This window comes from Syzygium oleosum, unplaced genomic scaffold, assembly GCF_021117445.2.
Source record: "Syzygium oleosum isolate NSW1041296 unplaced genomic scaffold, Sole_v2.1 Sole_v2.22, whole genome shotgun sequence".
Classification (NCBI taxonomy): domain Eukaryota; kingdom Viridiplantae; phylum Streptophyta; class Magnoliopsida; order Myrtales; family Myrtaceae; genus Syzygium; species Syzygium oleosum.
The window spans coordinates 2,232,003-2,259,568 of NW_026607506.1; the positions used below are offsets into that span (position 1 = coordinate 2,232,003).

The 27,566-nt window shown below is 40.6% G+C and overlaps 3 protein-coding genes across 10 annotated transcripts; 1 reads left to right on the plus strand and 2 right to left on the minus strand.

Annotated features, from left to right (window-relative positions):
• Positions 1 to 608: 608 nt before the first annotated feature.
• LOC115670038 (phosphatidylinositol/phosphatidylcholine transfer protein SFH6-like) lies at positions 609 to 8,060 on the minus strand. Of its 5 annotated transcripts, none has more exons than XM_056321334.1 (15): positions 7,682 to 7,833; positions 7,531 to 7,586; positions 6,867 to 7,167; positions 5,612 to 5,711; positions 5,151 to 5,417; positions 4,981 to 5,058; positions 4,747 to 4,848; positions 4,602 to 4,651; positions 4,307 to 4,406; positions 4,096 to 4,194; positions 3,860 to 3,973; positions 2,291 to 2,420; positions 1,419 to 1,816; positions 1,064 to 1,138; positions 609 to 955 (listed from the first exon to the last, which is right to left on the minus strand). In XM_056321334.1, exons 2-15 carry the CDS (start codon positions 7,544 to 7,546, stop codon positions 923 to 925), a joined length of 1,863 nt encoding a protein of 620 aa, XP_056177309.1. In that variant the 5' UTR covers positions 7,547 to 7,586; positions 7,682 to 7,833; the 3' UTR covers positions 609 to 922. The 5 variants fall into 5 exon arrangements, with proteins under 5 accessions (XP_056177309.1, XP_056177308.1, XP_056177307.1 ...); XM_056321333.1 differs by having other exon boundaries at positions 7,690 to 7,828; XM_056321332.1 differs by lacking the exon at positions 7,531 to 7,586 and having other exon boundaries at positions 7,690 to 8,060.
• Positions 8,061 to 10,323: 2,263 nt separating this feature from the next.
• On the plus strand, positions 10,324 to 13,842 carry LOC115669152 (aspartate carbamoyltransferase, chloroplastic-like). Of its 2 annotated transcripts, none has more exons than XM_030590456.2 (6): positions 10,324 to 10,505; positions 11,715 to 12,279; positions 12,361 to 12,500; positions 12,802 to 12,975; positions 13,211 to 13,447; positions 13,576 to 13,842. In XM_030590456.2, the coding sequence occupies exons 2-6, from the start codon at positions 11,721 to 11,723 to the stop codon at positions 13,681 to 13,683; spliced, it is 1,218 nt and encodes a 405-aa protein (XP_030446316.2). In that variant the 5' UTR covers positions 10,324 to 10,505; positions 11,715 to 11,720; the 3' UTR covers positions 13,684 to 13,842. The 2 variants fall into 2 exon arrangements, with proteins under 2 accessions (XP_030446316.2, XP_030446308.2); XM_030590448.2 differs by lacking the exon at positions 10,324 to 10,505 and adding an exon at positions 10,919 to 11,228.
• A 2,379-nt stretch (positions 13,843 to 16,221) lies between these two features.
• LOC115669989 (bifunctional nuclease 1-like) lies at positions 16,222 to 21,414 on the minus strand. 3 transcript variants are annotated; one of them, XR_008818839.1, is made up of 11 exons: positions 21,013 to 21,414; positions 20,216 to 20,533; positions 18,895 to 19,065; positions 18,713 to 18,762; positions 18,543 to 18,599; positions 18,405 to 18,470; positions 18,022 to 18,096; positions 17,442 to 17,560; positions 17,129 to 17,237; positions 16,594 to 16,655; positions 16,222 to 16,470 (listed from the first exon to the last, which is right to left on the minus strand). XR_008818839.1 is itself a non-coding variant. In XM_056321352.1 (11 exons), exons 1-10 carry the CDS (start codon positions 21,080 to 21,082, stop codon positions 16,603 to 16,605), a joined length of 1,071 nt encoding a protein of 356 aa, XP_056177327.1. In that variant the 5' UTR covers positions 21,083 to 21,408; the 3' UTR covers positions 16,222 to 16,470; positions 16,594 to 16,602. The 3 variants fall into 3 exon arrangements, 2 of the variants coding, with proteins under 2 accessions (XP_056177327.1, XP_030447026.1); XM_056321352.1 differs by having other exon boundaries at positions 17,129 to 17,220; positions 21,013 to 21,408; XM_030591166.2 differs by having other exon boundaries at positions 17,129 to 17,220; positions 21,093 to 21,407.
• Positions 21,415 to 27,566: the final 6,152 nt, after the last annotated feature.

Below are 27,566 nucleotides of genomic sequence, written 5' to 3' on the forward strand. Positions count from 1 at the left end.
TTTGAGAGCAAAGTTCCTTCGAAGTCGAGACGACTTCATTCACCCTAGAAGGAATAATTTGTAAGTCATCATCAGACCAAGAAGATAAATGGCAACTGTATAAATATAAAGCCCATCTAAACCCATAGACAAAGTGTGATGCTTCTAGATCACCTCACATGCAAACCGGAGGACGACGGGTGTAATTGACGAACAGAGAACTTCGCAGGTGAAATAAACCCAAGGCAGAAACCTTACTGTAAATATAATGTTAAACATTTCACGAGAGAACTCCCGACTATTCTAAGAATTTAAATCGTTGTGTAAATGGGATTATTTGAATATAACGTCCATCTAGACCCGATTGACAATTCGCTCTTTGAACAGATCACGCGTTTGGAAGTGGACTCAAAAGGAAGCTGAGTCGGTGATCAACTTTGTGTTTACAGACGAGGAGTCCATGACTCGTTTTGATTTCACCCTCTAGCCATATGTCGTGTCGCGTGATGGCATCTACTTCTTCAATCCGCGACAGCACCTACTTCTTCTAATCCTTCGCAAAGGTGCCGACTCCGGGAATGCAGACCATCAAATATTGGCACGCGTAAATAGTGGAGAACTAGAAACAATGTTTATGACGGTAACTTTCTATTGCAATAGGACAGGCAGGAGAAGTTGTGCTTTCGGTGAAACAGATGAAAGGTTGCTCTACAACATAGTGATAGTATGGGCAGTTTCCAATGCTAACGGAGCAGCACTTGCTAGAGAGCGATAAATGGAGCTCTTATTTGCACATATATGTGACAGTAAAAAGAAAAGGAGTGCTGATAGTGATATGAGCGTGAACAAACCCTCGCTGCAGTAGAGGATAGTGCGTATCTCGGTGAACAACAGTAACGGTAAGTGTTGAACCCGCTCACACTTGACTAGGATGCCATCCATGTTAGGAGCGATCTCTTCCCCAGCATGAATATTTCTGCATCACATACAGAAAATGTGGAAAACCGAAATTGGTTGCCTTGAATCCTTGACAGACTGCAAATCAGTATTTCCATATTACTGCATACAAGATTATTGTTCTAACCTGCGACTTTGCTGCTGATTGACTATCTATGTACGCGAGGAGTTCTTCTTGCCTCGCTAGTGCATCATACAAGGCCTGCCAAGCAAGAGGGGTTACAAAAATTGCGCTAAAATGTCGTCGGCAATGACACAGACTTAGCTCTAAATAAATAAAAAAAGACATGTAGTTGGCCTGCTGATAAAGAGGAACATTACTCTAAAGCACAAAATTCCAGGCTTTAGCAACAAAACGTTGGGTTTTATCCTGATTAAAGATAATCTAAGATTGGTCGAAACAACTATTTTGCATGCACAACGGCTGTATGCTAGCAAATCTAAACCACATGTTATCACACATGAGCAAGCTGCGTACCAACCTTTTTCATGGTAATTAGTTCTGCTTCTAGAGCATCTACACGGCAAATGGCAGCATTCAGCAACTCCTCTTTCTCATGAGGCATTGCATGTGGCTTTGCCTGAAGTATGTCTACCCTTTGCTCAAGTCTGCCCAGCCTCTTCCAGACTGATGATAGAAGCTCTATGTTTGCATAGTTTAGTGCAGTAGAAGGGGAACGTGACACCTCACTGGGTTGAATGGTGGAGCTGAGAATATTGTGAGCATTACCCGACATGCTGCCGGGAAGTTTCTTAATCACCCAGTATGGGACTGAACGGAAAAGAGCTAACAAGGCTAACAAGAAGGCCACAATCACGGCATAAACACGGGCATTACACCCCTCCACAGTTCTATTTTCCGCTACCAGAGGATCCATCCCTGCGATATATTTCAAAGATTCTGATCAGATAGATTCAGCAGGTATTTACTTCGGGCAGTGAGTGACAGTGAGTTCACAAAATGATGAGTCTTGGTTGACAAGGAATTGCAAGAATGGTCCTTTACTACACTGGATAGAATATGCAGGGTTCTGATAAATTTTAAGGACCAGACAGATCTAATAGCATTTTTTCCTGTCATGGGCCTAGTGTTACTCGCATCTCTTTTTTAGCTACAAGTAAACATAAAATACAAAAATGTTGATGCTCCAAAGAAGGCAAATACCAAAAACTTTCCCTTTGCTCTAAAGATTTACTCTTTAGTACGCTTAATTCCACACTTCATAAGAAACCGAAATGGTAACGATTTTCATATTCTTAAATTAGACAATACAATGTAAGGAGGTTCTTTGATATCAGCTATTCTAGCAAAGGTCCAGGCATAACCGAGCAAACATGATGAAGTATAGTTGACCTGAAATGTGTGGTTCCTGAAGTGGCACTTGCTTTTCACAAGCCATATCCACAGCTTTGTCGATCATTGGCACATACTCATCATACACCACACTATGGCTAGCGTAGCTTGGCCTATTCATCGTCTTTGCCTACATAAATATCACAACAGATCGTTTGTGAGCACATTTAATGAGGTGAACCTAAGCCCGCATATTTAAGTCCATGCCAAAATGTTTGTTAGGTGACACATCAACGGTCCGAGGAAATCAATTTGACTGTCCAATATTTCCTCTTGGCCTGCTATTCACTTTTTGTATTCTTCGACAGATGTCAGGCATAACAAGTGGCCATACTTTCTAGCCATGAAGGTTAACTAGCTGGAGATGACCAATCTAGTCTAGGATATGTATTATTTGATAAGTTCAACAAAGGCCTAAGAAATCGACGATTGCATCATGACAAGTTTCGGCTGTCAGAGTCCTCGAAAAAATTTAAATCAAGTGATAAGTTGCATACACATAACACAAGTGATAAATGAACCCTACAAGACATGCTATACAGAACATATGGTCCACATTGATGCTATTGATATCATGAAATATGTATCTGTAACCATAACTGTGAGAGAGAGAGAGTGCCAGCCTCAGAAACTTACAAAATCAGCCGATGAAAGAAAAGTAATGTTGCATTTACACATTTCAACCAGCCCTATCTTGGTGCTGAACATTTAAGGTATTCTTATTTACACTTTGTACACAGAATGAAGTTGAGAACGAAGTTGAGAATGGTTTTAAACCACCAAGCATTCTAGTGTTCTTCAACACAACCAATCACAGTGGTGTTTGACTCTGTAAAGTGTACACAACACAAAAACTACAAAACAAACTGAGTTTGTGTTCTTCCCTGCAAAGATACTGCCATTCATTGAAATCTCTAGCCTAAGAAAGAACAGAAAGGCTACAACAGAAATTTTCTGTTGCATGATTCGCTAAGACTATTGACATGTAGTCCAAGAAGTGATGCATCCTCCTTTGAGGAAAAATCATGAACGACCATAGGTCTCTCCCTTCTTTGTTTTACTCCATTTCAAAACTAATTGAAATCTGAAGGAGAAGACCAAGGCTCTGTACATTTCTCCAGCAAAAGAGCTTATTTGACCAGTAATTCCTTTTATTCAAAGAAAAAATTAATTCAACAATTATTTATTAACCTTAACTTTTCTGTAGCTTACAATTGCATTTTTGCAAACATTCATAGCTTTTTCTTAACAATTGCACGGTGGTAATACAGAAGATGCATAGTCAGTGTGCACATTATATGATACGAAGTATAAAGTTTGACAACACAGAATGCAGAGGAGCATTATTACCGCACTGCAGGACAAGAAGAGGAGCTTTTATTCTAGTTAAACATGAGATTATGGTTGCTTTGTTCTTTTATATTAAAATCAAGCAGTACAGGCAACAAATAAGACAAATTAAAACTCCCAAGTCAAAAATGGAAAGTCCTTCATTCTTCCACAATAAATTTATGTCCATTAACTCTTTTCTCTTATTTCTTTTCTGAGCATTACTTGTTTAATACTTACTTCTTCACAGACTGGGGTCAATATTGGAAGTACATAGCTCCTGGTTGCTTTTGGAGAAGCAATTTCTTCTACTTCAGAGCCCGACTCGGCTGTAGATGTATCACTCATTTTAATCTGCATCCGAAGGTCATTAAAAATTGTTAAAATCAATATCGATACTTAATCCTGATCTTGCCGTGGAGAAACTAAACTTCTAGTTCAGAGGTGCATCATGATACAGTTTCAGTAAACCATACCATTGGACGAGTTGGTTTATGACAAGCAGCAATTCTTCCGTCACAGCTTGAAACGGTCACAATTTGTCTAGAACACTGTGCTTCACCTTTAAAAACCATCTACACATATATTGCAAATAAATTTCCCTGTTAAATCCATCAATCTGAAAAATTGACAAAAGAAAGGCAACTTTAAGTACAAGTCAAAATGCAGAAAATATCACTATATGACCTTAGAAATGCTGGGATCTTTCCAAGGGCCCTTGTCAGACCTTAGGCAGCCCCCCTCCCCAGCACAAGTACAGCTACCACCGAGAAATTCTGGTAGTTCACTGAAGAAATTCGCAAAGTTAAAAAAAACTCCAAGGTCTGGATGAATTATGTTACAGAAGTATGTTTTTTTTTTTTTTTGGACGTAATGTTACAGAAGTATTAATAGTTGGCATTCTGTCAAAAATTGAATGGACACACCTATCCATAAAAAAACACAAGAAGAAAATTGAAGGAAGCAGGAGAGTTTCAATTACCTTGCATCAATTATTTCCAATAATTTGGTTTGGTACTTGTTGCTTAGAACCTAAGGAGAAATTCTAAGTGAGTGCATCTGAAAATGACAATCACAAACCCTGCATAGTGGGTGTGAGGAAAAAATATCGACAAACAGAAACGTACATGTATCTTGGTAGTTGTTTTGGGATCAAGAAAAGACTTCACTGTGTTCCAGAGAAGCTTGAAACCAGGACCAGCATTAATGATGAACATTCTGAAAAGTGTCTGAAATATGTAATATAATTGTGTAAGACAACATATAAAATAATAAAGACAAAAGTTGAAATGTTAAATGAAGATGTGTTTAACCGTTGCCTAAAGACAAAAAAATGACAATTTCATTTCCTTGAAACATACTTCTGGGTAATTGTCACTATCAATCTTCTGCAGCCGCATGATAAGTTCTCGAGCAGGTTTGGTCAGATTCTTGAAGCCCTGTAATTATCATTAGCAAAGAGAATTATGGTTTTGAACAAATCAAGATGGTTCACCACAACACTCTAACAGTACCCTATCCAGCAACATACCACTCCTTGCACATCCAATATTGTTGTATTCGAATCAATGTGTCTCTTAGCGGCAATCGAACAAGCCGGGAACTTGATTGCAAAGCTCTTTTCAAACTCCTGAACATGGTATCTGATATATCTATCCATGGTAGTTACTTGCATTAGTTTGTTAGCATCAACTTTTCCCAGTCTTTCAATATAAACAGGTCTTCCTTCCTTATCAACTCCATGATAACCCTGAGGATAGTACTTTAGGACTTCATTCATCTCGGCGAAATCAAACTCCTGAAAAGATGCACAGACATTTTTAGCATCTTAAATTCGGTAGCAACAGCAAGCAAGAAAAAAAAAAGCACACAAAACAGCAGCTTAGCCTTATAATTTTCCTCTTTTGGGGCACGGTTCAAAAAAATTAAAATTCACCAGAAATTCATTCTTGAAAAACAAGAGATGCCATAAGAAACACAAGTCCATAGTACCTCGAGAATGGTGTCTGTGCCAAACTCTTTCCTCCATTTGATCATGTCTGCCCACATGCATTTTGCCTTCTCAACATCAAATTTCCTTGCTTTCAAGAATCTGAGAAACAAGACAGATGACTCGAGAAGTTCAAAGGCGGGAAACCAACAGTACATCATCTATTCTTCGATCAAGAAATGAATGAACGGAGCTGATAATAGAAGATCGACAAGGATGTAACCAAGCAAAATACAATCTACTGTACACATAAAGAAATTTGAAGAAAATGTAGATGACAAAGAGAATGTGACCAAACTGTATAACCAATCATTTGAAAGCTAGGTCATGAGAAAGAGCCAAACTGGAGCGACAAATGTCGAGCATGCAAGTTGTGAAAGTGGAAACTCCACGTCTTACAGATTCCGCGAACATTAAAACATTCCAATTTAAAATCTTCAACATCAATAAAGAAACATGGAACTTTAACATGACAAGATTTCCACGAACTTCATGGGAAGAAAGAGTTCCCCTAAGTACAAATTCATGAGCAAAGGGCTGCAGGTAATAGTTCCGACAGCAGAGAAATGTCCTCCCAGCTTTCGAGATCATAAAGCAAAAAAGAACAGCCTGTGGCAAAAAATCTTATAAATGCTCTTCTTAGAAAACCATTATCTTTTTCACATTTTGCAGTCTCTGGAGAAGAAAATGGAACTCCTTAGACTGATTGTATTGGCAATCTTATGTCTTCCATGTAAAAGACTGAGAGAAGGCTCTTCTCTAGAATTCCAACAATAACAAAATGTTTTCTTGCATTGGGTACTTCGAACATATCAAAGCACAAACTTTTCAGGCATCGAATGTGGCAATGAAACTCATAATTGCTCATCTAATTAGCAGCATTAGCATTTCAAAATTTTTAATCACTGCATAATAAAAAAGAAACAGAAAAACAAAGTCATTCGTTCATTGATTCACTCCCATAACAGTAGTCAAGCATAAAGAAAGCACGACAGACAGCTAACAAAGTGCAGGGAGACCCAAAGCACTCAGTTTTCATTCTTTTAAAAAATAAAGCTCATCAACAATCTTTAGATGTAAACTCCGCTGAAATCTGAACAGGCTTCAAAAGGAAAAGCAGCAGGAACAAGGAGGAGGAGGAAGAACGATAGATGCTTCCACTTTGACATGCCCATGAAGAAAATGCAATCCAATATATCAGTCCTCTTGCAGATTAGTGTGATGAAGCTCGTACATGCACAAAGTGAGGAAGATCACCTCAAGAGCATGTGATAAGCGTCATGTCTTGAAGGTAGCAATTCATCAGAAATAAGTGCCCTCCGAAATGCATCTACAGCCCTTAACTCCTCAACATCGCGAACATCCTCGATTGAAACAGAACTACGGCGAGGATCACTTTTCCTCCGGCCTTTCTTTTTCAGAGAGCGTCTGATTTTACTAGATGCGTTGATCGCTTTCTTCTTCAGATTACCAATCTTCGTCCTGCGGTCATCCTCTGAAGTCTCGAAATCGGACTTCCTTTCTCTTCTTTCATCATGACCAGAGAGACCCTCGGAGCCTTCAACATTTAAATAGTTCGGTCAAGTTTAAACTCAGACCGATCAATAAACGCACCGAAGAGAGTATATCAATTGCTTTCATATGTCAAGAGATGGTGATGCATCTAATCATCAAGACCCAGATTCATCTAATCACGAGATGGTCAAAGAAGAACAAGATATATTACACTGAAGCAAAAGCATCATCTATGCTACCACTGTACTGCGAGAAAATGAGTGTATGTAAGGGTCCGATTATCTTGTACTTCATATCCATCAGAACTAAAGTTTCAAGCACCGGCAAAGAGACAGAGGAGACTGTGAATGAATTTACCAACCCAAATAGAAAGATGATCCATGGAGAACCAAAAGGGCAATCTTACCATAGACAAAAGACATCCCGATCCGGATGGAGATTATATCAGTCGACTGATTCTACCTTTAATAAAAGAAAAAGTGGATTCAAACTCCACAAAGAAATGCCAGACAATGTATCGATACGAACAGTCGAAAAGAGGGAGAAAATCAGGACACCGCATTACGATGAGCAGATGATAAATTCACGCGTGCCGACGGCACCTTCCCGAACCGATTCAATCGTTTCCAACACCAACGTGCACCAAAATTCTGCCGGATCATAAAGGCTGAGAGGCCGCATTCAACGTTCCACATGAAGAGCGAACACATCACAATGCCGTCGAAACGTAAAGAAAGAAACGGTAACGCTAAACGAAACGGTGGAGAGAGCGAAGAAGGAGACATTGGATAAATCGCGAATCGAGCGGCGAAGAGACGCCGCCGGCGAGGCGAAACGATCAGCAGCGCCACTCACATGTTCGGGCGACCACCCGGTCAACCGGTCGAGACATGGGACCGCGCGCGGTCCCCCCCCCCCCCCCCCGCCCCCGGAGCTCCGACGACGCGGGGACCGAACTCCGAGGTGCACGAGCGTCGAAAATTCCACCGGCGATTCCGCCGCCCCGCCTCCCTCGGAAGGCGGAACCGGCGGTTCTTCTTCTTCTTACCGGCGACGCACCGGCTGGGATCTCAGGCGTCCGCGCGCGAGAGAGATTGCCGGAGTGTAACGCCAAAGCAAAAGAGAGGCTTCAACCGACGACGGAGAGTGAGTGAGGGAGAGGGAGAAGAAGGAACGCGGAGGGGCGGGCGTAACGTCGGGGTTTGACGTTGACGTTGAGAGCGAGGGAGAATGATGATGATGATGATGATGAATGTATGAATGAGACCATCTGGAAGGATTCGAGTGGCTTCGTTCGAGCGTTCGCGTGCTTTGGCGGGAAGAGTGGAGTGGAGTGTGCCACTCACTGATTTTGTCTACCCCCGCGCTGCTTCTTACTTTGTTTACCCCCAAAAATAAATAAATAAATAAGGAATTGAAGAAATAAAGGGAGAAAATAAAATAAAATAAAAAACACCAACCGGTTGGCTTACCTTGAGAAAAAAAAGGGGGAAATTTTTGCACCAAAAACTTCAAATTATGTCCATTAAATCTCAAACTACATTTACCTTTTTGTCATGGCGCCCACGTGGCTTAAGTGAAATAAAAATGATGGTATTTCGACTGGATCAATCTTGACCGAACCTGGACGGAGGAGGATAAATGTGTCGTATGGGTACAAGTCTGGCATTTTTTTTTGTGTCACGAGAAAAAGTTTAGGGTAGATGAGCCACAGTTGGCATAATTTTGAGTTTTTAATGTTACAAAAAAAAATACGGTAGGTATAATTTAGAGTTTTTCGCGACTTTTTCCCCTCAAATTTGATGGATCTACCTAGAAATCTCACGTATCTTACATAAATTGTGATATCGGTCTTTATCAATTTTAGTGTGCTATAAGAAGTGGATGATACAAAAGAATTTATGGCTAAAGAATTTCCTTGAGAACACGATAGTCGAATTAAAGGACTTTAACGTAGATATAGTTGGAAGGCACGCGCTGCTCGGTTTTGTCAGCTTAGAAAACTCTTATGCAATTACTTGGATTTGAATACTATTACCATATTCAAAGCTTTTAACGCCTTTGAATAATAGCAGATCTATCGGTACCTATATAAGCGATGAGAGAGTGAAACTTGTATGAGAAAGTGAAAATGATATGTACTTCTTGTTAGAAAGATTCGACCAAAAAACTTAAATTAAGATAAAAGAGTGATTCAATCCAATCACCATCTTTGCAATTCTATGACTGTTTTCTCGGACACTGGACAGGAGGGTGGATGGAACAGGAGGGTGGATGGAAAAGAATCGCACCCTTTTTTTTTTTTTAATGCTAATACCACAAAAAATTAATTTTCTTGAACACCAAAAATCTCAAACCGGTACACGTATGACAAATTTACCATTCGTTAGTTTTCGTTAATTTAAATAAATACCAGAAAAATCATAAATTGGTAAACCCGTGACAAATGAAGGGTAAAACTCCAAATCGAGACACCCGTTAACTGCCACGTGTCATCCAACTCAGTAATTTGACGGTAAAATTTAACGAAAACTAACGGATGTATATTTGTCACATGTATATCGGTTTAGGGTTTTTTATGGTATTGGCCCCTTTTTTTTTGCGGCAAGATTCTCCCACGCGATCCAATCCCAACTTTGACGATCATACAAAAAAATTAAATCACGAACTCCTCTCACGTGCGGCCTAACACTACTGATCTTCACATTGACAAAGGCTTGTTTAGTATCAGAATCCGAATATCTGGCAACGTGCGGTGCGAGAGCGACCGACGCGCACTTAGCGTCGTTTGGCGGAAAATATTCTTAGGAAAATATTTTCCGAAGTTTCCGGTGTTCGGAGGCGGAAAACGTTTTCCGTGGGAAAATATTTTCCTTCCCTCCTCACAAAATAGCCTAAATATATGGAAAATGACTTCCGCTTCTTCAAAAAAAATTAAATTACGAACTCCTCTCACGTGCGGCCTAACACTACTGATCTTCACATTGACAAAGACTTGTTTAGTATCGGAATCCGAATATTTGGCAACGTGCGGTGCGAGAGCGACCTAACACTTTTTAAAGAAAATTTATCACTTCTTCTAATTAAGCTTTAATTAAGAAGCGCTCTTTTTTCTTAATTTTCCTGGTTTATAAAGGAGCTATTTGAAATTAATTTCTTTATTTTCAAGAATTCCAGAATAGCATAGATGCCCTTACCCTCGCTCTTTTTCCAAGGCGCAGCAGAGCCGAGCCGGCGTCATCTTCCTTGACATGATTCTTCTTCTTCTTCTTCTTCGTCTTGCTCTCTCAGCTCGGTCTCTCTCTCTCCCGTGTCTCTCTCCGCAGATTCTTCCGACATGTTTTAACGACGAGCTGCGCCGCACTCTCCACCATTGAAGCGGTTCTCTCTCTGTCTCTCTTTCTCTCTCATACGGTTGTCGGAGTGAGCCGACACTTCGATTTTTACGTGGATTACGTTGGTATTGCTTTCTTTCGACTTAATATTGCTTACTGGGCAGTGGGTACCGCCTTAATCTGGGAATGCCTTTCTGTTGCTGAGGAAGTTACGGCCTTCATTTGGGAGCGGCTGGAAAGTTTTCTCGATTATTTGAGTATTTTGTTTGACACAGCTGAGAGCGGATGAGTGTTAATCCTTGATTGAACTCGCCTCGCTTCGCCTGGACATTGGCAAAAATCTTCAGATGCTTTCAGCTATCTCATCCGGACTTCTTTGTTATGCGAATTGGAGCAAAATTACGGAGCACCCAGAAACAGAGAGGGACGCGTGACCCCGAAAGCTTGGGTTTTTCCTGGAGTCTGATTTGATTTGGCTGTCTTTGTTTTGTCTAATTCGAGTTCGATTGGTTCCGTTTTTTTCGCAGCTTGGTATCTGTGATCATGTTAAAGTGCCACTCAGAAGGAATTTGTCAATGTGCTTCCTTCTTTTGATACAACTAGAAGCTATTTCGCTATTTGAGACCTTAGTATTGCTTACTGGGTAGTGGGTACCGCCTTAATCTGTGGATGCCTTTCTGTTGCTGGGAAACTTGCGGTCTTTATTTCAGAGCGCTGGAAAGTTTTCTCAATTATTTGTATTTTGTTTGACACAGCTGAGCAGATGAGTGTCAGTCCTTGATTGAACTCGCCTCGCCTGGACATTGGCAAAAATCTTCAGATGCTTTTAGCTATCTTATCCAGCTTTCTTTGTTATGCAAATAAAATAAAATAAATTACTGAGCACCCAGAAACAGAGGGATGCGACCCCGAAAGCTTGGTTTTTCCTGGAGTCTGATTTGATTTGCTGTCTTTGTTTTGTCTAATTCCAGTTCGATTGGTTTCGTTATTTTCGCAGCTTGGTATCTGTGATCATGTTAAAGTGCCACTTAGAAGGAATTTGTCAATGTGCTTCCTTCTTTTGAGACAACTAGAAGCTATTTCGCTATTTGGGACCTTCGAGTTTGTGTAAAAGGAATTAGGCAAATTTTAGGATGCATTCAAATGCATTATGATCTAAATGTTTTACTCCTGCCCTACCAGAGCTCTTGTTTTGGTTCGTCCAATGTGAAATATCTTATTTCCTCTGGCTAATATTGTGATTCAATTTTTGTAGATTGCAATGGCTTCTTCTTCCTCGTTCTCTGCATACACGATACAAGGGCAAATATCCTGTCCTGAAGCTAGAAATTCCCCCCAATGCCTGTTCAATATATCCACCTCTTTGTGCAAACAGCCGGTTCAATGTAATGCGGTTTCTTTTCGTGCTTATATGACAAAGATGAGGTTGTCATCTAGTGGCAATCCATTGAAGTTGGCTCTGACTGAAAGATCTTCACAGAGAAAAGGAGTCCGTTGCTCAGCCATGAATGTCGACAATTCAAGGGCTATGTTTTCGCCCGGGAAGAAGTTTCAACTCGACGATGTGATTGAAGCTCAGCAGTTTGACAGAGATACTCTTACTGCTATTTTCAAAGTTGCACGTGACATGGAGAAGGTAGAAAAGAATTCTCCTGGAAGTCAAATTCTCAAGGGTTATCTGATGGCTACTCTGTTTTATGAGCCCTCTACCAGGACTAGGCTTTCATTCGAGTCTGCCATGAAAAGGTTAGGTGGTGAGGTCTTAACCACTGAAAATGCACGTGAGTTCTCATCAGCGGCAAAGGGCGAAACATTGGAAGGTGATTTTGACTTGTGTCTCTGCATGACTACTGAGGAAGTTGCAATGCAATTAAGCATCTATTTCATTGCTTGGTTTGCAGATACAATAAGAACCGTTGAGGGCTATTCGGATATTATTGTGATGCGGCATTTTGAAAGCGGCGCTGCGAGAAGAGCAGCAGCGACAGCTGGAATCCCGGTCATTAATGCAGGGGATGGTCCAGGACAGCATCCGACTCAGGCATGCTCCATATTTCTTTGTTATAAGTATCTAGATGATAATATAGTTAGCATTGACCTAGTTCTTGGTTACTTTGGCATCAATCAGGCGTATGTGAAAATCTCGGTACCAATGAATAAATGTCCTTTGAGTGCTCTACATATGGAGGGTTGATGAGCATTCTTAAAGTTTCATTGCTTGGTGATGATTAGCTTCATAATCCCCTTGTACTTGTCGTTGATTATGACACCTGTATTTGTTGTTCGGATGAAAATTGTTATTAGGACACGCCTGATATGTCAATATTTTGGCTCTGGGTCAGGCTCTTTTAGATGTGTATACGATTGAAAGGGAGGTTGGGAAGCTGGATGGCATTAAAGTAGCACTTGTTGGAGACCTTGCTAATGGAAGGACGGTTCGTTCTCTTGCATATTTGCTTGCCAAGTACCAAGGCGTGAAGATTTATTTTGTATCTCCTGATGTTGTCAAGATGAAGGTAGGCACTAATCTTCTTTGCATACGTCTCTTCATTGGCCCTCCTGTTCTCTCTAAATCTATAGAAACCGACTGATAAGAAGTTTTGCCATGTATTTTGACCCACTAAAATGAATTAGCACTTTTCTTTTTCTTTTTTAAGTATTTGGGAATATGGGGAGGAAAATGAAGGCGCTTTTCTCAATTCTCATTTGAGCTAAGTTTCCATAGCTCATGCGTTGTAATTGTTTCATCAGGACGACATTAAAGAGTACTTGACATCGAAGGAGGTGGAATGGGAAGAGAGCGCTGATCTAATGGAAGTGGCTTCTAAGTGCGATGTGGTGTACCAAACACGCATCCAACGCGAGCGTTTTGGAGAGAGAATTGATCTCTATGAAGAAGCGCGAGGCAAGTACATTGTCGACAAAGACGTGATAAACACGATGCAGAAGCATGCTGTGGTGATGCACCCTCTTCCTAGGCTTGATGAGGTAAGTTCTCACCCCTTTCTATTCATGTACAAGTATATCGTGTTATTACAATCACCGTAAAGTCGAAGCTTCTGATATGCAGTAACTGATCTCTTGGTTCTTTTTCTCGTTTGCACGATGCTGTGTAGATTACGGTGGATGTCGATGACGATCCTAGGGCCGCCTATTTTCGTCAAGCGAAGAACGGTCTGTACATCAGGATGTCTCTATTGAAGCTTTTGCTCGTCGGATGGTGAAGCGTGAATATTTGATCTTCCAACAGTTTTGTTATTGACGTGCGAACTTACGAGTTTTTCCCATTTGTTTTCGGAAACAATTCTATCACCTGATTAAAGTCAAGTTTTGAGACTACTGATTGAGGAGAAAGTATAATCTATCAAGCTTTTCTCGTTCAACTTACGAGTAAGTTCCATGAACTCGAGTGAATGATTGTGCAGCTCATACTTTAATTTGCTTAATTAGTGTTATAGGAGCATTTTTTAACAAGATCCTCAAGAGAATGTTTTGGATTGTTTAGCTCAATGTCTCCGAGAAGGTGTCTTCAAGTCTAGATTGGGGGTGATCGGTTTCAGGATAGGCTGAGAACCGGAACCGTCCCACCCGCCAGATGCCGCATAACCTTTTTTTTTCAAAAGGAGGTAATAGTGAATTTTTTTATTCTTAGGGTTAATACCACGAAAAACCCTAAACTGGTACATTTGTGACAAATTTACCTCAAACTATTTTTTTGACCACAAAAAATCCCAAACTGGTACATCTGTGACAATTTTACCCCAAACTATTTTTTTGACCACCAAAAACCCCAAACTGGTACACCTGTGACAATTTTACCCCAAACTATTTTTTTAATATTATTTTTTTAGTTTTTCTTTTCTTTACTTTTTTCTTTCCTTTTCTTTTTTTTTTCCCTTCATCTTCAACCTCTGGCCGACGAGGTCGGCCCCACCGGCCGCTGGCGAGGCCGACCTCACCGTTGTTGGGCGAGGCCGACCTCACCGGCAACTGGCAAGGTCGGCCTTGCCTCACCCCTAGCGAGGTTCGACCTTGCCAGTTGCCGGCGAGAGGTCGTCCTCACCGTCGCTGGCGAGGCTCAGCCCTGCCGGCAATTGGCGGGGTTTGCCTCGCCCAAAAGCGGCGAGGTCGAACCTCGCCAGCGACGACGAGGATGACCCCTCACCAGGGGTGGGCAAGGCTGACCTCGCCAGTTGCCGGTGAGGCCGGCCCCGCCGTCATTAGGGGTGGGCAAGGCTGACCTTGCCAGTTGCCGGCGAGGGGTCGTCCTTGCCGTCACTGGCAAGGCTCGGCCCCGCCGACAACTGGCGAGGTTTGGGGCCGAGTTGGCGAGGTTCGACCTCGCCAGGGGTGGGGCAAGGCCGACCTCGCCAGTTGCCAGCGAGGTCGGCCTCGCCCAGCAATGGCGAGGTCAGCCTCGCCAGCGGGGCCGACCTCGCCGGCTAGAGGTTAAAGATGAAGGAAAAAAAAGAAAAGAAAAGAAAAACTAAAAAAATTCGAAAAAATAAAAAATAATATTAAAAATTAGTTCGGGGTAAAATTGTCACTAGTGTACAAGTTTGGAATATTTGGTGGTTAACAAAATAGTTCGGGGTAAAATTGTCATAGATGTACCAGTTTGGGGTTTTTTGTGGTAAAAAAAATAATTTGGGGTAAATATGTCATAAGTATACCAGTTTAGGGTTTTTTGTGGTATTAACCTCTTATTCTTAAGTAAAGTTTGTGCTTTTTTCTAAAATAAAAAAGGTTTTTTTATTTGTTTTTGTTGTCCGAAAAGTGAAGTTATTTTAATTCTAAAATGTAAACTCATAAATATTTTTTTCTCTCGAGAAAAAAGAAAATGCATTTGTTTTTTTTATTGTTCAAAAAGTGGGATTATTTTAATCCTGAAGGATTAAATTCACGCTTTTTTTTTTAACAATTGGCCTAAAAATTTTACAGCTGGCCTCACTGAGTTATGTGCTCACCACAAAACATTGCATGTGGTACTCAAGTAAAGAGTGAAAAGTAGACCACCTAGATATCATGAGTTATCTGACCAAAACAAAAAAAGATATCATGAGTTAGCTCAAATTATTCATCTTCAGACAAGATCCACCAGACAACCACTTTTACCATAAGAAAAAATAATAGCCTGCCTAAGTTAAACTCAAAACTTCTTTTCTTATTGTTAGTAAATTTACCTAATGAATCGTAACTTTCCGTAAATGATCGCTCTGACGAACAACAATTTATCTATTTGCATATCCTTTCATAACTTTTCTTTATAAAGCGTTTCGTAATATTCCACAAAAAAATTTCTTATATACTAACTGTCAATAAAATATCTGACTAACCCGTACACTTTCGTTTACACTTGCTAATATTTTGAAACCTGTGTGCCGGAAATTCGGCCAAAATTCAATTCTTGAAAGGCAAATCTGATGGATCACATCTTTCTTCTCTTTTTATCCAACGGTCTGCATTGAACGCCGAACCGGTCCCATAAAGACAGACCATATAATTTTCCCACCACTCTGGAGCTCGCAGCAAAGAGACAATCAATCAAGCCTCGAGGCCCTCCTGATCATGTCATGTGATTTTCAATGATGTTTGCTTCACCACCAACCAACATGCACCACAAACAAATCTTGCGATTCACGCACAATAAATACGGTCTAAATGTCGGACCGGTTCCAACCAACCCCGTCATTCAGACAGCAGTAACATGTCAGCATTCTGCGATGAATGATGCCTCGTCTCAAACTCAAAGCGTATCAGAATATTGAAATGCAGACAAATAAATGGATTACAAAGCATAAATTATCGACTTCAATTGACCACTTCGCATTTACCATATCGCATTTACCGTAGCATTAACAGTTGGGAGTTCAGTCTCTATACACATATATTCACAAACATTGTTACATACATATAGGAGGCAGGGGGGAGCGGACACGACGGATCACTCGAAATGGTGTCCTCATCGGATTCGAATAATGTTTATGTACAGTTTGGACTCGTCGTAGCATCTGAAACGAAAAACGAACAAGTTCTCCGTTAGCATGAAAAGAGAAGAGGAGGGAGGCGCGGATGTGGAAAGGAAAAAGGGGGGTGGACGAGGGAGGAGTTTAAGAGTAGTACGCTACAACAACCTTTACGTGTCATGTGAAGTTCCTTTTAGCTCGCAGCTGGCTTAGTTTGTCCCTCCATTGAGCTGCCACAGAACAAAGAATCACCACAAAAGCCATTCACCATAGACTTGAGAGGAAAAAAACGTGCAATTTTCCGAGTTCACTTCACAAGCAGTTGATTAGTAAACATCCATAGCACTTTTCTCCAACAAACATGTCATTTCAAGAAATTTAATAAGAAATTTTCCTAATCTTAGCTGAATTTGGAGGTGTACGTTAACCAAAACCAAAACGAGGAAGTCCAGGCAGGGACGACCGCGCCATTAAATAAAAAGTAGAATTTAAAGATTCAGGGCATTGAACGGAAAGGATTGGAGTCCACAAGTGAAAGCTTCCAACCTAGGAATACATGCATTAGGTAAACATAAATTTATAGACAAACAAACCACAGTAGCCAATTTATGTAGAGGAACAAGACTGATGCCCTCGTTCATTTAGTTCCTGCTCCAAGACTTAAAGGAAAAAAAAGAAGAATAAATTAGAAAACGAGACGTACCAGCATCTCTGTAGCGCTCCTCTACAGCAGCTATGAGCATGTTGCGCACCAGATCAAACTCTTTTGTCTCAATGCATGGCTGACCACTAGGCCTGAAAGCAATGAAGTCCTAATTTTGTCTTTCATTTATGTCCACTAAAACACAGCTTAGAGGACAACAATTTCAAACGAATTGTGCACATAACAATGCTCCAAGAAAGGACATCAGATCTGTTTACATATCCAGCCCACAAAACATATGCACACTACTAACAAATGCCGTCAATTACGTGAGTACTGTCAATTGCAAACCAAACAAGCTTATTAGACAAACCTATCAAGTTCTGTGAACAACAACCCATCCGAACCAGGGGTCTGCGCTGAAAGCTTGCCAGACTCGATAACTTTCATACCATCACTGTAAGCCAAATATTTGTTCACTTGTATTGGCACCTGCCAACAAAAAAGCGCGACACCTTCGCTCAGGGAAACATGAAAAAGCTAAATGCTGGATACCTCCCATCCACTAGCTCCCTTCCGTCCGCTTCACTATTCATCAACGCTTCTTGGAATGTCAATCTCACAATGATAAAATCAGTTAACTTACTTCAAGATTCAGATGTACCGACAGACCTAAAAGTACAGATTCTAATTTTCTCTTTATTGAATTGTATACTGGATTCACTACTAAGTTTTCGGCAAAGGAACAGGATACAGAAGATGAGATGCAATTAATTGATTTTTAGATCTTGCATTCAGTCCTTAAGTTGTGAAGTGGGCCATGTATTAAACAAAGGTCTTTCTAGTTACTTAAAACTTTAATTTCATCCTGTTATTCAGCTTTCAAGCCAACACCTCAACCTCTGCATTACACGCCCTTAAGAAATAATTCACAAATTGTCACTCTTGAGTACCTTGCATCTTACTGCAATGTTGATGGCATCTGAAGGTCGGAGATCAAAGCTGACAAATTCTGATTTGTTGCTCGTCTGTGATCAATAAAAGCTTAAGATCATTCATCGAGAAAAACTTTACTTCAAGATTACAACAAAAGTCTACTTAAATATCAGCCTCTTTTACAAGAGGCAAATCAATTTCTCATATCAGTATAAATCACAAAGACTTTTGGTAATTTATGCTCCTCCTAACAAGCATATGTATGCTACCCATTTGAAAGACCAATATAAACAGCTTAAATATATTAAGACTACATTATGACGCCTGCATAAAATGCAAAAAATTCAGACTGTATATATCTTCAGAAAAAGAAAGATGAATTCAAGTAAAAGTATCCAACCTTTGTAAGATATAACTGAGCAAAATATGCCTCATGAACTCTCTTAGTGACTCTGACAAGTCTGACCTGCAGGAACCACGGTTATGACAATGAAAAGAGCATTATTCTGAACAAGAACCAGATAAAGCATAAACTTACTTCATATCCCATCTTGTCAATCATTTCCTTAACCACTTGATATAAAGTTGGTCTAGCCTGCAACAAAAAGCAAAGAGGATTGTTTAGTTCTCAAACCAACAGAATCCATCATTCTACTACAAAGTGCAGAAAACGAACAATTGAAAGGGAAAAAAAACATAATGACATACAATTTGAATGTTCCGCACAGCAGCCATGAGAAGGACACTTGGCATCTCCACTGCAGTCAAAGGGGAAAAAAGGCATTAAAGAAGAATGGAAACATTCCACATGGCAGCCAGGGGCACTCCCGATGATACTCACACGACAATGAGAACATCTTTAAAAAATAAAGAAAGAAAGATGCACGTACAAACGATTATAGGGAGGAGAAGACCGGTCCCATCTTCCATCTTTAGGACAATAGCCGGATGCGGAGCATAATCTGGCAGATGTCCCCCTTGAGGATTGTTGTGGACACATCTTAAGTGCCTTCCATCCCTCATTTTAATCGTGAAACCTTCTGCCCCACTCTTCACCTCAACTGTCCACAACAAACGAGGTATACAAATATCAACAATCTAGACTATAAATAGCAAGAAATTTACTTCAACTAGGGTAGATAACTACTTGAGGAAAGAGCCTACAAATTCTTATAAAATCAGGAAACAATATTTTAGCAAAGAAGCTTACACTCCCCATGGAAACTGCTTGAAACTCAAAGCTTAAATCTTTTTCAGCAATCAATCCAAAATCAGTTCACATTATTCTTCCATCAGTGGTTCAAACCCCATTCTCATAATTCTTTATTCCACATATTACTATAACCATGCTACGTTTCAAAAGAGCATCAGCTATAAAAACTTTTTTGGACCTAGGGTGAATGTTTGATGTCTAAAGTGTAATGGGTGCTAATGTAAATTTCCTTATGAAATCTTTTATCGAAGGCTTGCTCAGTTGGAAAATGCAGCCCTGCCTCAAGCACTGCAGTAGACCTGGCTTTGAACCGCACTAAACCCTCTACCCCTTTTACAAAAAGATGCATATCTTCTATTTGCATATCGTCGCTAATATTAGCCACATGAATTGACTATGACAATTATGAAAGCAATAACATCTTAATATCAAAGCATTAACCAGACTGGCTGTGACTGGCGTTGCAGAATAAAATTCAAAGTACCAAACTTTCGGTTTTTGATAGTACCTAAATTAGGTGAGAGCAATAAGGTAAAATAGAAAGAATCTATTTCACGTATACAGATATAAGCTTTTAATTTGTAAGCATGCGATTTAATATTGTCATCATTAAACATGTGTAAACAAATTTAATCAACAGCCCAAGTGCAGGAACCTAAGCACAGACCATGGCCTCCCTTTTCAGCCAGGAATAAATGCCAAAGGTGAATGTCATTAAATTGACCGAAATCAACTGCAGGTTGATGTTTGAGATTGTTTTAGTTGTCTTTGAGGTTCTTTTGTTGTCCTGTCTTCCTTTGTTTTCAAAGTTCTGTAAGACAGTGTAGTGTGTTGTGATTTTCGCATGTAATAGGATTTTTCAACCCATGATTTACCCTGGTTGAGCAAATAAAGATTAACTTAACAACCAAAAAAATAACTGCCGAGTGAAAAACATAGATGAATTTTAAGAGGACAAAGAAGCAACCAAATCAACGATCAACATCTGGATTCCATACCAGCTTCAACTATACTGGAATTGACATAGTCCTCATCATTTTCATTGAAGTTCTCTGCAGTGCTTCCATTACCGTCCGAGGACGAACTGAAGCTGCACCGTGGCACCCGGCATCTTCGAGTGATTGAAAGGCGGGTAACTGTAGCAACTTTAGTTTTAGCTCTAAGAGATCCCCTGCATCCCCAAAGTTCACTTCTAAGAAGCTTAGGCTTCATGAATGGGGCAGTCACGGGGACAGTGCAGGCACCGGCTTGCTTCGCATTAACGGTGGGACAAATGACGGGTCCTTGTAATGATCCCATGCCTCCTCTATCAAAGTCTACGGAGCGGAGACATTGATGGAGAAAGAGAATTACAATAAGCCCGAAAGAGTACATAAAACAAGAAGAAGGGGAAAAAAAAGAAGCAAAATTTGGCACACACTGAAGAGCGTTCCGAACTGAACTGGACTACTGAGTGATCTTGACTTGCTACGACGAAAATGCTTCCATCGCAAGCATATTTAGACACAACCCAATTGAACGCGCGTAAAAATTACAAAAAAAGAAGAAGAAAGAAACAAGATTTCCAGTCGCCAAGACGTTTCGCCATTCACAACTCCAACCAAAACACCGACTCCTACTCGAACTGTAACACACATGAAACTCCAATCTCCACCTACAGTAACCCCGTTTGGTACCAGCAAAACGAATCAAACAAAGCTCAAACACTTCAAGCTCGAGCCTCGAACCGCGCAAGCGCAGGAGACGACAAACACCACGACGAAAGGAATCAATCGCCAAAGCCCTAGCCTCTCACCTACACCCAGCGTACCGCGAAAGAAAAAAAATACAGAAGAACGGCCCGAAGCAACGCAACAAAGACCCATCGGGACGCACCTCGACGGAGAAGCCGATCGCCGCCGCCGCCGAATTCCGCCTCCGATCGCCGAACCGGAGCTTCGCCGCGCGAAAGGCCAAGGACCCCCGAGGAAACGCCGGCGGACGGCCGGCGTGCGCGCGCGCGCGCGCGAGAGGCGACTGCTGCAACAGCGAGGAGGATCGAAGCAAAGAGAGGGAGGGAAGCGGAAGAAGCGAGCGAAGACGATGGAATCGGAGGACCGGCGAGCGGTGGGAAGGGAAAGGAAAGGAAGGATCAGATGAAAAATGGCCGAAGGAGAGAGAGAGAGAGAGAGAAAGCGAGAGAGCTAGAGAGAGAAAGAGGGGATAAGAGATTCTTGCTTCTTCTGTCTGTAGAGAGGGAGGGAGGAGATATTATTATTAAATGCAAGAATTGTTTTTATCCAATAATTTTTTACCCGAATTTACGATTATAACCTTGGTGCGGGCTTCTTCTTACTACTATTCATGCGCGACGTTGTCGCCTACTTAATATATATATATGTATCAGTTTTATCGATGATTAAAGTTAATAATATTTACAAGGTTAACCATCGATTTCAAAAATGAATTTATCAATTTTTTTTAAGCTGGGTCAACAGAAAGGTATTCCGGACCTCTGTATATCCTTTAAATTGCTCCGTCTGAACTCTAGGGCGTAAAATTCGGGGGGTAATCCTTTGAAAGATGAAAAAAAAATCTATCTCTTCAATTAGGGGATTGGGCATGTACGCACCGGCACAAAAAAATATAGAACGCAGTTCTGACAGTCCGTCAAGTACCATTGGACTGGCGGGGACAGCCCCGATTAGAAGCTTATGCCTCTATTGCTTTGGTGAGGCATTCTCGATAACCCATCACTGAGGATCCAAAAAGATTATCGATTTCAAAATTATTTCTCAATTTTTTGAATCTGGATCGAGAGAAAGGTGTTCTCAATAGGACAATATAAAAGTAAGATATCATACCCTTTATTTTATGGGTTGAATAGACATTGTACCTTGCTCGACCTAACATTGACTTGGAAAATGCCCACGTCGAAAGTGTCTTCAGTGAGTACCAAGGAATCTTGCCAATGGATTTTTAATAAATCGCGTGGGACTACAACAAGTGTGTATGTAAATAAAGCTCTCGATACGGTTCGATCCGCATACCATTAAGTGAATATACTTTCATATTCGATTCACTCATCTAGACCTCGACTTTATGTCGGAGTCACATTTCATGAGGTCAAGAATTACCCGGTTTTCTCTTGTTATAAAAAAAGGAAAAAGATGTTAGTGGAATTTATCAAAGTGGGTACGTCGTGTAATAATAATGTTGAGAATACTTCCAACATAGGAAATAAAAAACGAAGCAAAGGCTAATTAAATAATTACGGACGAGGGAGGAGGGCAGTTCCGACATTATGCCCCGACAAATAAAGCGTATTTGGACAATTGAGCCCTTCCCTAGGCTGACGTCATCATTGGATGTTTTCGCTAATGCCGGCGGCCGAAAACTTCAAGAGTCGTAGATGCGAGCCACGTGGCTCCTTGTTGCCAGCGTGATTTGGATAGGGATTCCTCAGGCCAAAAAAAATATCTTCTTTTTCTGTTTTTGTTGTTCGCTGTATTCTTCCTCCAAATATCGACCTGATTCCATTCAATTGAAAACATCGGGAAAATTTATATGAAAATTTAATAATAATTTATTGCTTTTTCCTCAATCACCTAGGACGATAAAATTTTCCTTCCCATATAATATTTAGGGGGTGAGCAAGACGGATCGATCAAATGGGGATTACTCAGATTGAATCGATCCGATTCTCACGAGTGTCTGTCCGATTCTTGGTTCCTCAAAGTAAAGCCGGTGTCTAAGCGGTCTGGTGTCTTATTTCAAGAGAGGAATGGGACCGTCTGGATCGATTATTATTTATTTATTTAAATATAAACCTAATAATTTAAAATCCCTCATTTTATTTTTATTGATAAAATGCATGGCAAATGCGATCCCATTCGTGTAATTGGTCTTTCCATAACCCCGTTCTCTCTCCATCGCGTTTGGTGTTTCCCTTTCCCTCTCTATCTCTTCTTTCGTTCTTGACCCTTGATCCCATTGGCGCCATGGATTCTTGCAACGCGACTCTTCCATTGATAAGAAATTAGGTGATTGATTCTAAGGTCTTTGCCGTTTTCTGTTTTTTCTTTTTTCCTTTTTGGGTGTCTGTTGTCGGTAAAGTTTTGAACTTTTATTCTCTCTTTTCTAGGGGTGTAGATGCTTCGGAAAATGGAAATGCAGGTGAATCCAAAGTTCATGTGCTCTCGTCATCGTATGAGGTAAAATCCGTCATTGTATTTTCCTTGATCCTAGTTGTTAGCACATGATCTTCCCAGTTTCAATAATACTCGACCGGTTCCGGAAACTGGAAACCAGTTCCTCTTGTTCGGTTCCCGGTTCTTAAGAGGGATCGGATCGGACTTGGAATCAATTACCCCTACTCGTGTCTTAATTTCTAGAAGCTAACTAGATTAAGTATCGCGGTCACGCGATAACTTCTCAATAGTGCGAGTCAGAGCGAATCACGATATAACACTCGACGGCTATGGCCAAGGACAATGCCATTCACGACGAAAAACTCTGGACCCACGAGAGTCAATCCTGTAACGACTGTCCGTCGCTTTGTCTTCGATTTGCTTTTCGATTCGTTCGCGGCGGGATCGAATTCGATACTTCAAATGTGCTTTCGCTAATGTGCAAAAATTTTAATATGGCTCGACGATTTGGCTAAACCTCATGCACTAAGACACCAGCCAAACAAATCGAGCAAAACACTCCATTTTCTTGTAAGTCCATCTTTCACTTCAAAGGTCCAGAACAATTAGTAAAACGGTGGATTCGGCCTCTTTCATGTTTTGGGCCTAAACCCACCAAGCCAAGTGACAGGCTTTGCTGTTTGAGTTTAAGCAAAAATGAACAAAAGGGTACGTTTTTGCTTCCTCACTAGAATGTAGAATATTAGCTAAATCCCCAAAAGATATGAATAGATATATGAAAACTTACGTGTTGATATTTGCATTTTTTTTTTAAAAATTCCAAGCGTTCTGGCTTATAAAAAGGGGAAAGTTCCGCAATATTCTGGTCGAGCAGAAGATAAAATGTAAAGTCAATCCAAATATGCCCGTGTTTATCCTCTACCTTTTGAGCCTTGACCTCGAAGAAAGAAGAAAACATCTACGGCCATAGCTTAAAGTACTCTGTACATTCGTTATGTCGAGCACAAGTATGGCCTTGTTCATAGCTCAACACACTTGTGTTCTCGAACACGAGAAAATATATTCCCGAATCTTGAAATTGTAAGTCTCGTGATTTGCGTAGCATAAACTATTCTCTTACGATGCGTAAGTAAATAAAGATTATATTCACACAATCAAGAGCAAGTACAATGAGGTGTCGTGATCTAAAAAAGGGTACTTTTTTTGCTTCCTCACTAAAATGTAGAATATTAGTTAAATCCCAAAAAGATATGAATAGATATATGAAAACTTACGTGTCGATATTTGCATTTTTTTTTTAATATCAAGCGTTCCGGCTTATAAAAAGGGGAAAGTGTGCGAGCCGCATTATTCTGGTGGAGCATAAGGTAAAATGTAAAGTCAATTCGAACATGCTCATGTTTATCCTCCACCTTTTGAGCCTTGACCTCAAAGAAAGAAGAAAAAATCTAAGGCCACCACAGCTTAAAGTACTCTGAACATTTGTTATGTCGAGCACGAGTGCAACTGTATTCATAGCTCAACACACTTATGTTCTCGTACACGAGAAAATATACTCTCGAATCTTGAATTCTAAGTCTAGTGATTTGCGACGCGTGATTGCGCAGCATAAATTATTCTATGCGTAACTAACTAAAGATTATATTCACACAATCAAGAGCAAGTGCAATGAGATATTGTGATCTGAAAAACATGGTCGGCATTCGATCCCAGGATAGATTCTAGAGCAGAAAAATCCACTACCGACATGTCAATATCACCATCGCATGCATGTGATTTTTGCTAAATTTGGGTCAGAAATACTACGGACAGCATAAGAGAACAAATAGCCAAAAAAAGAAAGAGAAAAATAAAATAGGATGATGAAATCGAGTGAAGGATGTTGATGCAGAAGAAAGCAAAGCAGCTCGGAGTCCCACATCATCTGATCTGATGGCAACATGCCTACTCTTAAATAGTGAGTACTGTCGTCGAATGTTTTAAATTTTTATTTACGAAATGCAACCGGACCCTAAAATTTTTAATTGGTTCAACCAAATTGTGATTTTTTTTCTTTTCAAAAGTGTAACGAAATCATTTCGATGAGCGGTACCTAAAATTGTATACAAAGCACTAAAAAATTGTCTACATAATGTCCTTGAATTGTACTTTTCGATACACAACTCAATTGCACTTGTCGGTAAAGGTTCGTGACTCGATAGAACGAATCGAGAGATTCAAAACCCGATTGCATTTTGTACACGAGATTTACCATATTATTTGATATGTAGGTGCAAACTTGGGGAGGCTCTTCGCAACAATTCCTGGAAACATTCGTAGGAGGAGAGGATGCAATGATGAAGCACATTGAACAACTCAATTCAAACTTTGATTAATGGTCGGGTCCCATCAATGTGGAAGTTCCTCGATCTGTCTTAGCAAATCCAGATCGGACAGCATGTGACCTTATTTCTTTTCCCTATCGTAGATTAGCACCAACCACACTATCTCCATTATCATCACGAGATGATATCCTCATGTACCATTAAGATCCTAAAAGATGCTCGTCATCGACATTCCCTCACGAGCTTTGGCTTCCTTTTCTATCGTGTGATTGGGCTATATAATCCACGTTTCAACCGCGATCTTCTTCGACTTTAGCTTGCGGGGTTTTCGTGAGGCAACATGCTCTATCGTTGCGTCTAAGTGATGATCGACTAGGCTCATCAGCTCATGCCATCTTTTTTGGCAACTGCTTTTTCATTACTTAAATCTTGTTGGACCGCAATTCTCGTCGTGTCAAGGAAAGTGGCTATTGAAAATCAAAGTCTTTGCTAGATAGAACCGGAAATGACTTTTCTTCTCTCGAGATAAAAGGAGAGGAAGAAGAAAGAAGGGAACAGGCTATCGTCAAAGATGCGAAAGATGATGCCTTCGAAAGTCGACCGATGATGACGAGTAAGTAATGAATCCCTCGATATGGAGAAGTACAATGTGGATGCGATGTCCTCAAACATACTGTCGCACCTCTAAGCAAAAACGGAGAAATTGCTGAATTTCTCCATAAATATCACGTTACACTTTGAGAGGTACCTAGGAAGAATTGCGCGGTGAGAAACGAAAAGGGTTAGCTGTCTTGGGAATCTTTTGAATGTTCTCAAGATGACATGTCTTTTTCATGCGGGTCTATGTAGCGGTCGAATAATGGTCTAGTGGGGTTTCATCGTAGAACATGAAAAATACTGTACCATGACGATAGAAGATTGACCGAATACATATATAACAATCAAGCCATTATGGTGGGTTATAAATATGCTTACTACCTAACCACATGCAAATATAACACAAGAAATAAACGTGGTAATTTCCGTATTAGTCCTTATACTGTTAATTTCTTCCATATACGATCCTCCATTCTCAATCCTGATTTCACCATCCATCATTTCAAATGTTTTGATTGCCTTTTTCTCGACTAAACATGTGGCGGGGTGATAATGGGAAGGAATGGATGACGCCTTTTAAAAAAGGGTTGAACCTGATTGCACCAATTAAATAGTTTATGAGCGACTTTAATTTGGTACTTCAAAATTTAAGGCTTTCAGCTAATGATGTCCTGAAGTAATTGCCCCTCCTAGCTAGCGTGTGTGGATGCAAAGTTAATCTTGGCTCCTGCTCTTTCCAACAAAAATCATGTATTTGTCCACCTTCCATGTGAGCTAGAGTGTGCATAAACAGGTGGCAACGGGGTCCCTTGTTCTCGTGGAGTTGACATGAAGCAACATCTGGCCTTTCTCAAAAGCTGAGGACAAGTTCTGCTATCAATTGATGCCGACGGATCCCTAAACTCTTCAAAGCCAAATTCTGATGAGCACATAGTGACGGGAGGTTATCTTTCTCAACGTGCAATTTCAAGAAATGCACACTCAATCAACCACACTTTCGGTTGATGTGGGGCTTTTTGCATGGGTTCACAATTACATCAGGCTATGCCTTTTCGATCGTATTGGCGTCAGATGATGCGATGAGATATAGCGTTCCGAAGGTCGAGGAGACACGCTCCATCGGTTATTAATCAGGGGTCGGCCCGATTCTTGATCCGATTTTTTCACTCGGCTTTGGCCAATTCGACCCGATTCGACCACACGCCGTTCAGAACGCCTTGATTTGCTTTCCCCGGTCAAAAGCATGGTGGAGAGACATCAGGATGTACGCGAAAAAGAAGAATGCTCATGATGGCATC

Bases quoted from the DNA above. Each gene is read 5' to 3' on its own strand.
- LOC115670038 (XM_056321332.1), bottom strand. From the start codon at position 7,909: ATGTCTCCTTCTTCGCTCTCTCCACCGTTTCGTTTAGCGTTACCGTTT. The intron at 1,139-1,418 runs GTTGGTACGCAG...CTTGCTTGGCAG, and splicing joins AACTAATTACCATGAAAAAG to GCCTTGTATGATGCACTAGC. The intron at 956-1,063 runs GTTAGAACAATA...TATGTGATGCAG, and splicing joins AATCAGCAGCAAAGTCGCAG to AAATATTCATGCTGGGGAAG.
- LOC115669152 (XM_030590448.2), top strand. The intron at 12,501-12,801 runs GCATGCTCCATA...GCTCTGGGTCAG, and splicing joins CAGGACAGCATCCGACTCAG to GCTCTTTTAGATGTGTATAC. The intron at 12,976-13,210 runs GTAGGCACTAAT...TTGTTTCATCAG, and splicing joins CTGATGTTGTCAAGATGAAG to GACGACATTAAAGAGTACTT.
- LOC115669989 (XM_056321352.1), bottom strand. From the start codon at position 21,082: ATGGGTCTTTGTTGCGTTGCTTCGGGCCGTTCTTCTGTATTTTTTTTC. The intron at 18,600-18,712 runs GTATGTCATTAT...TTTTTGTTGCAG, and splicing joins CTGTGCGGAACATTCAAATT to GCTAGACCAACTTTATATCA. The intron at 17,561-18,021 runs GTACTCAAGAGT...TTTTGTTGGCAG, and splicing joins ACATTGCAGTAAGATGCAAG to GTGCCAATACAAGTGAACAA.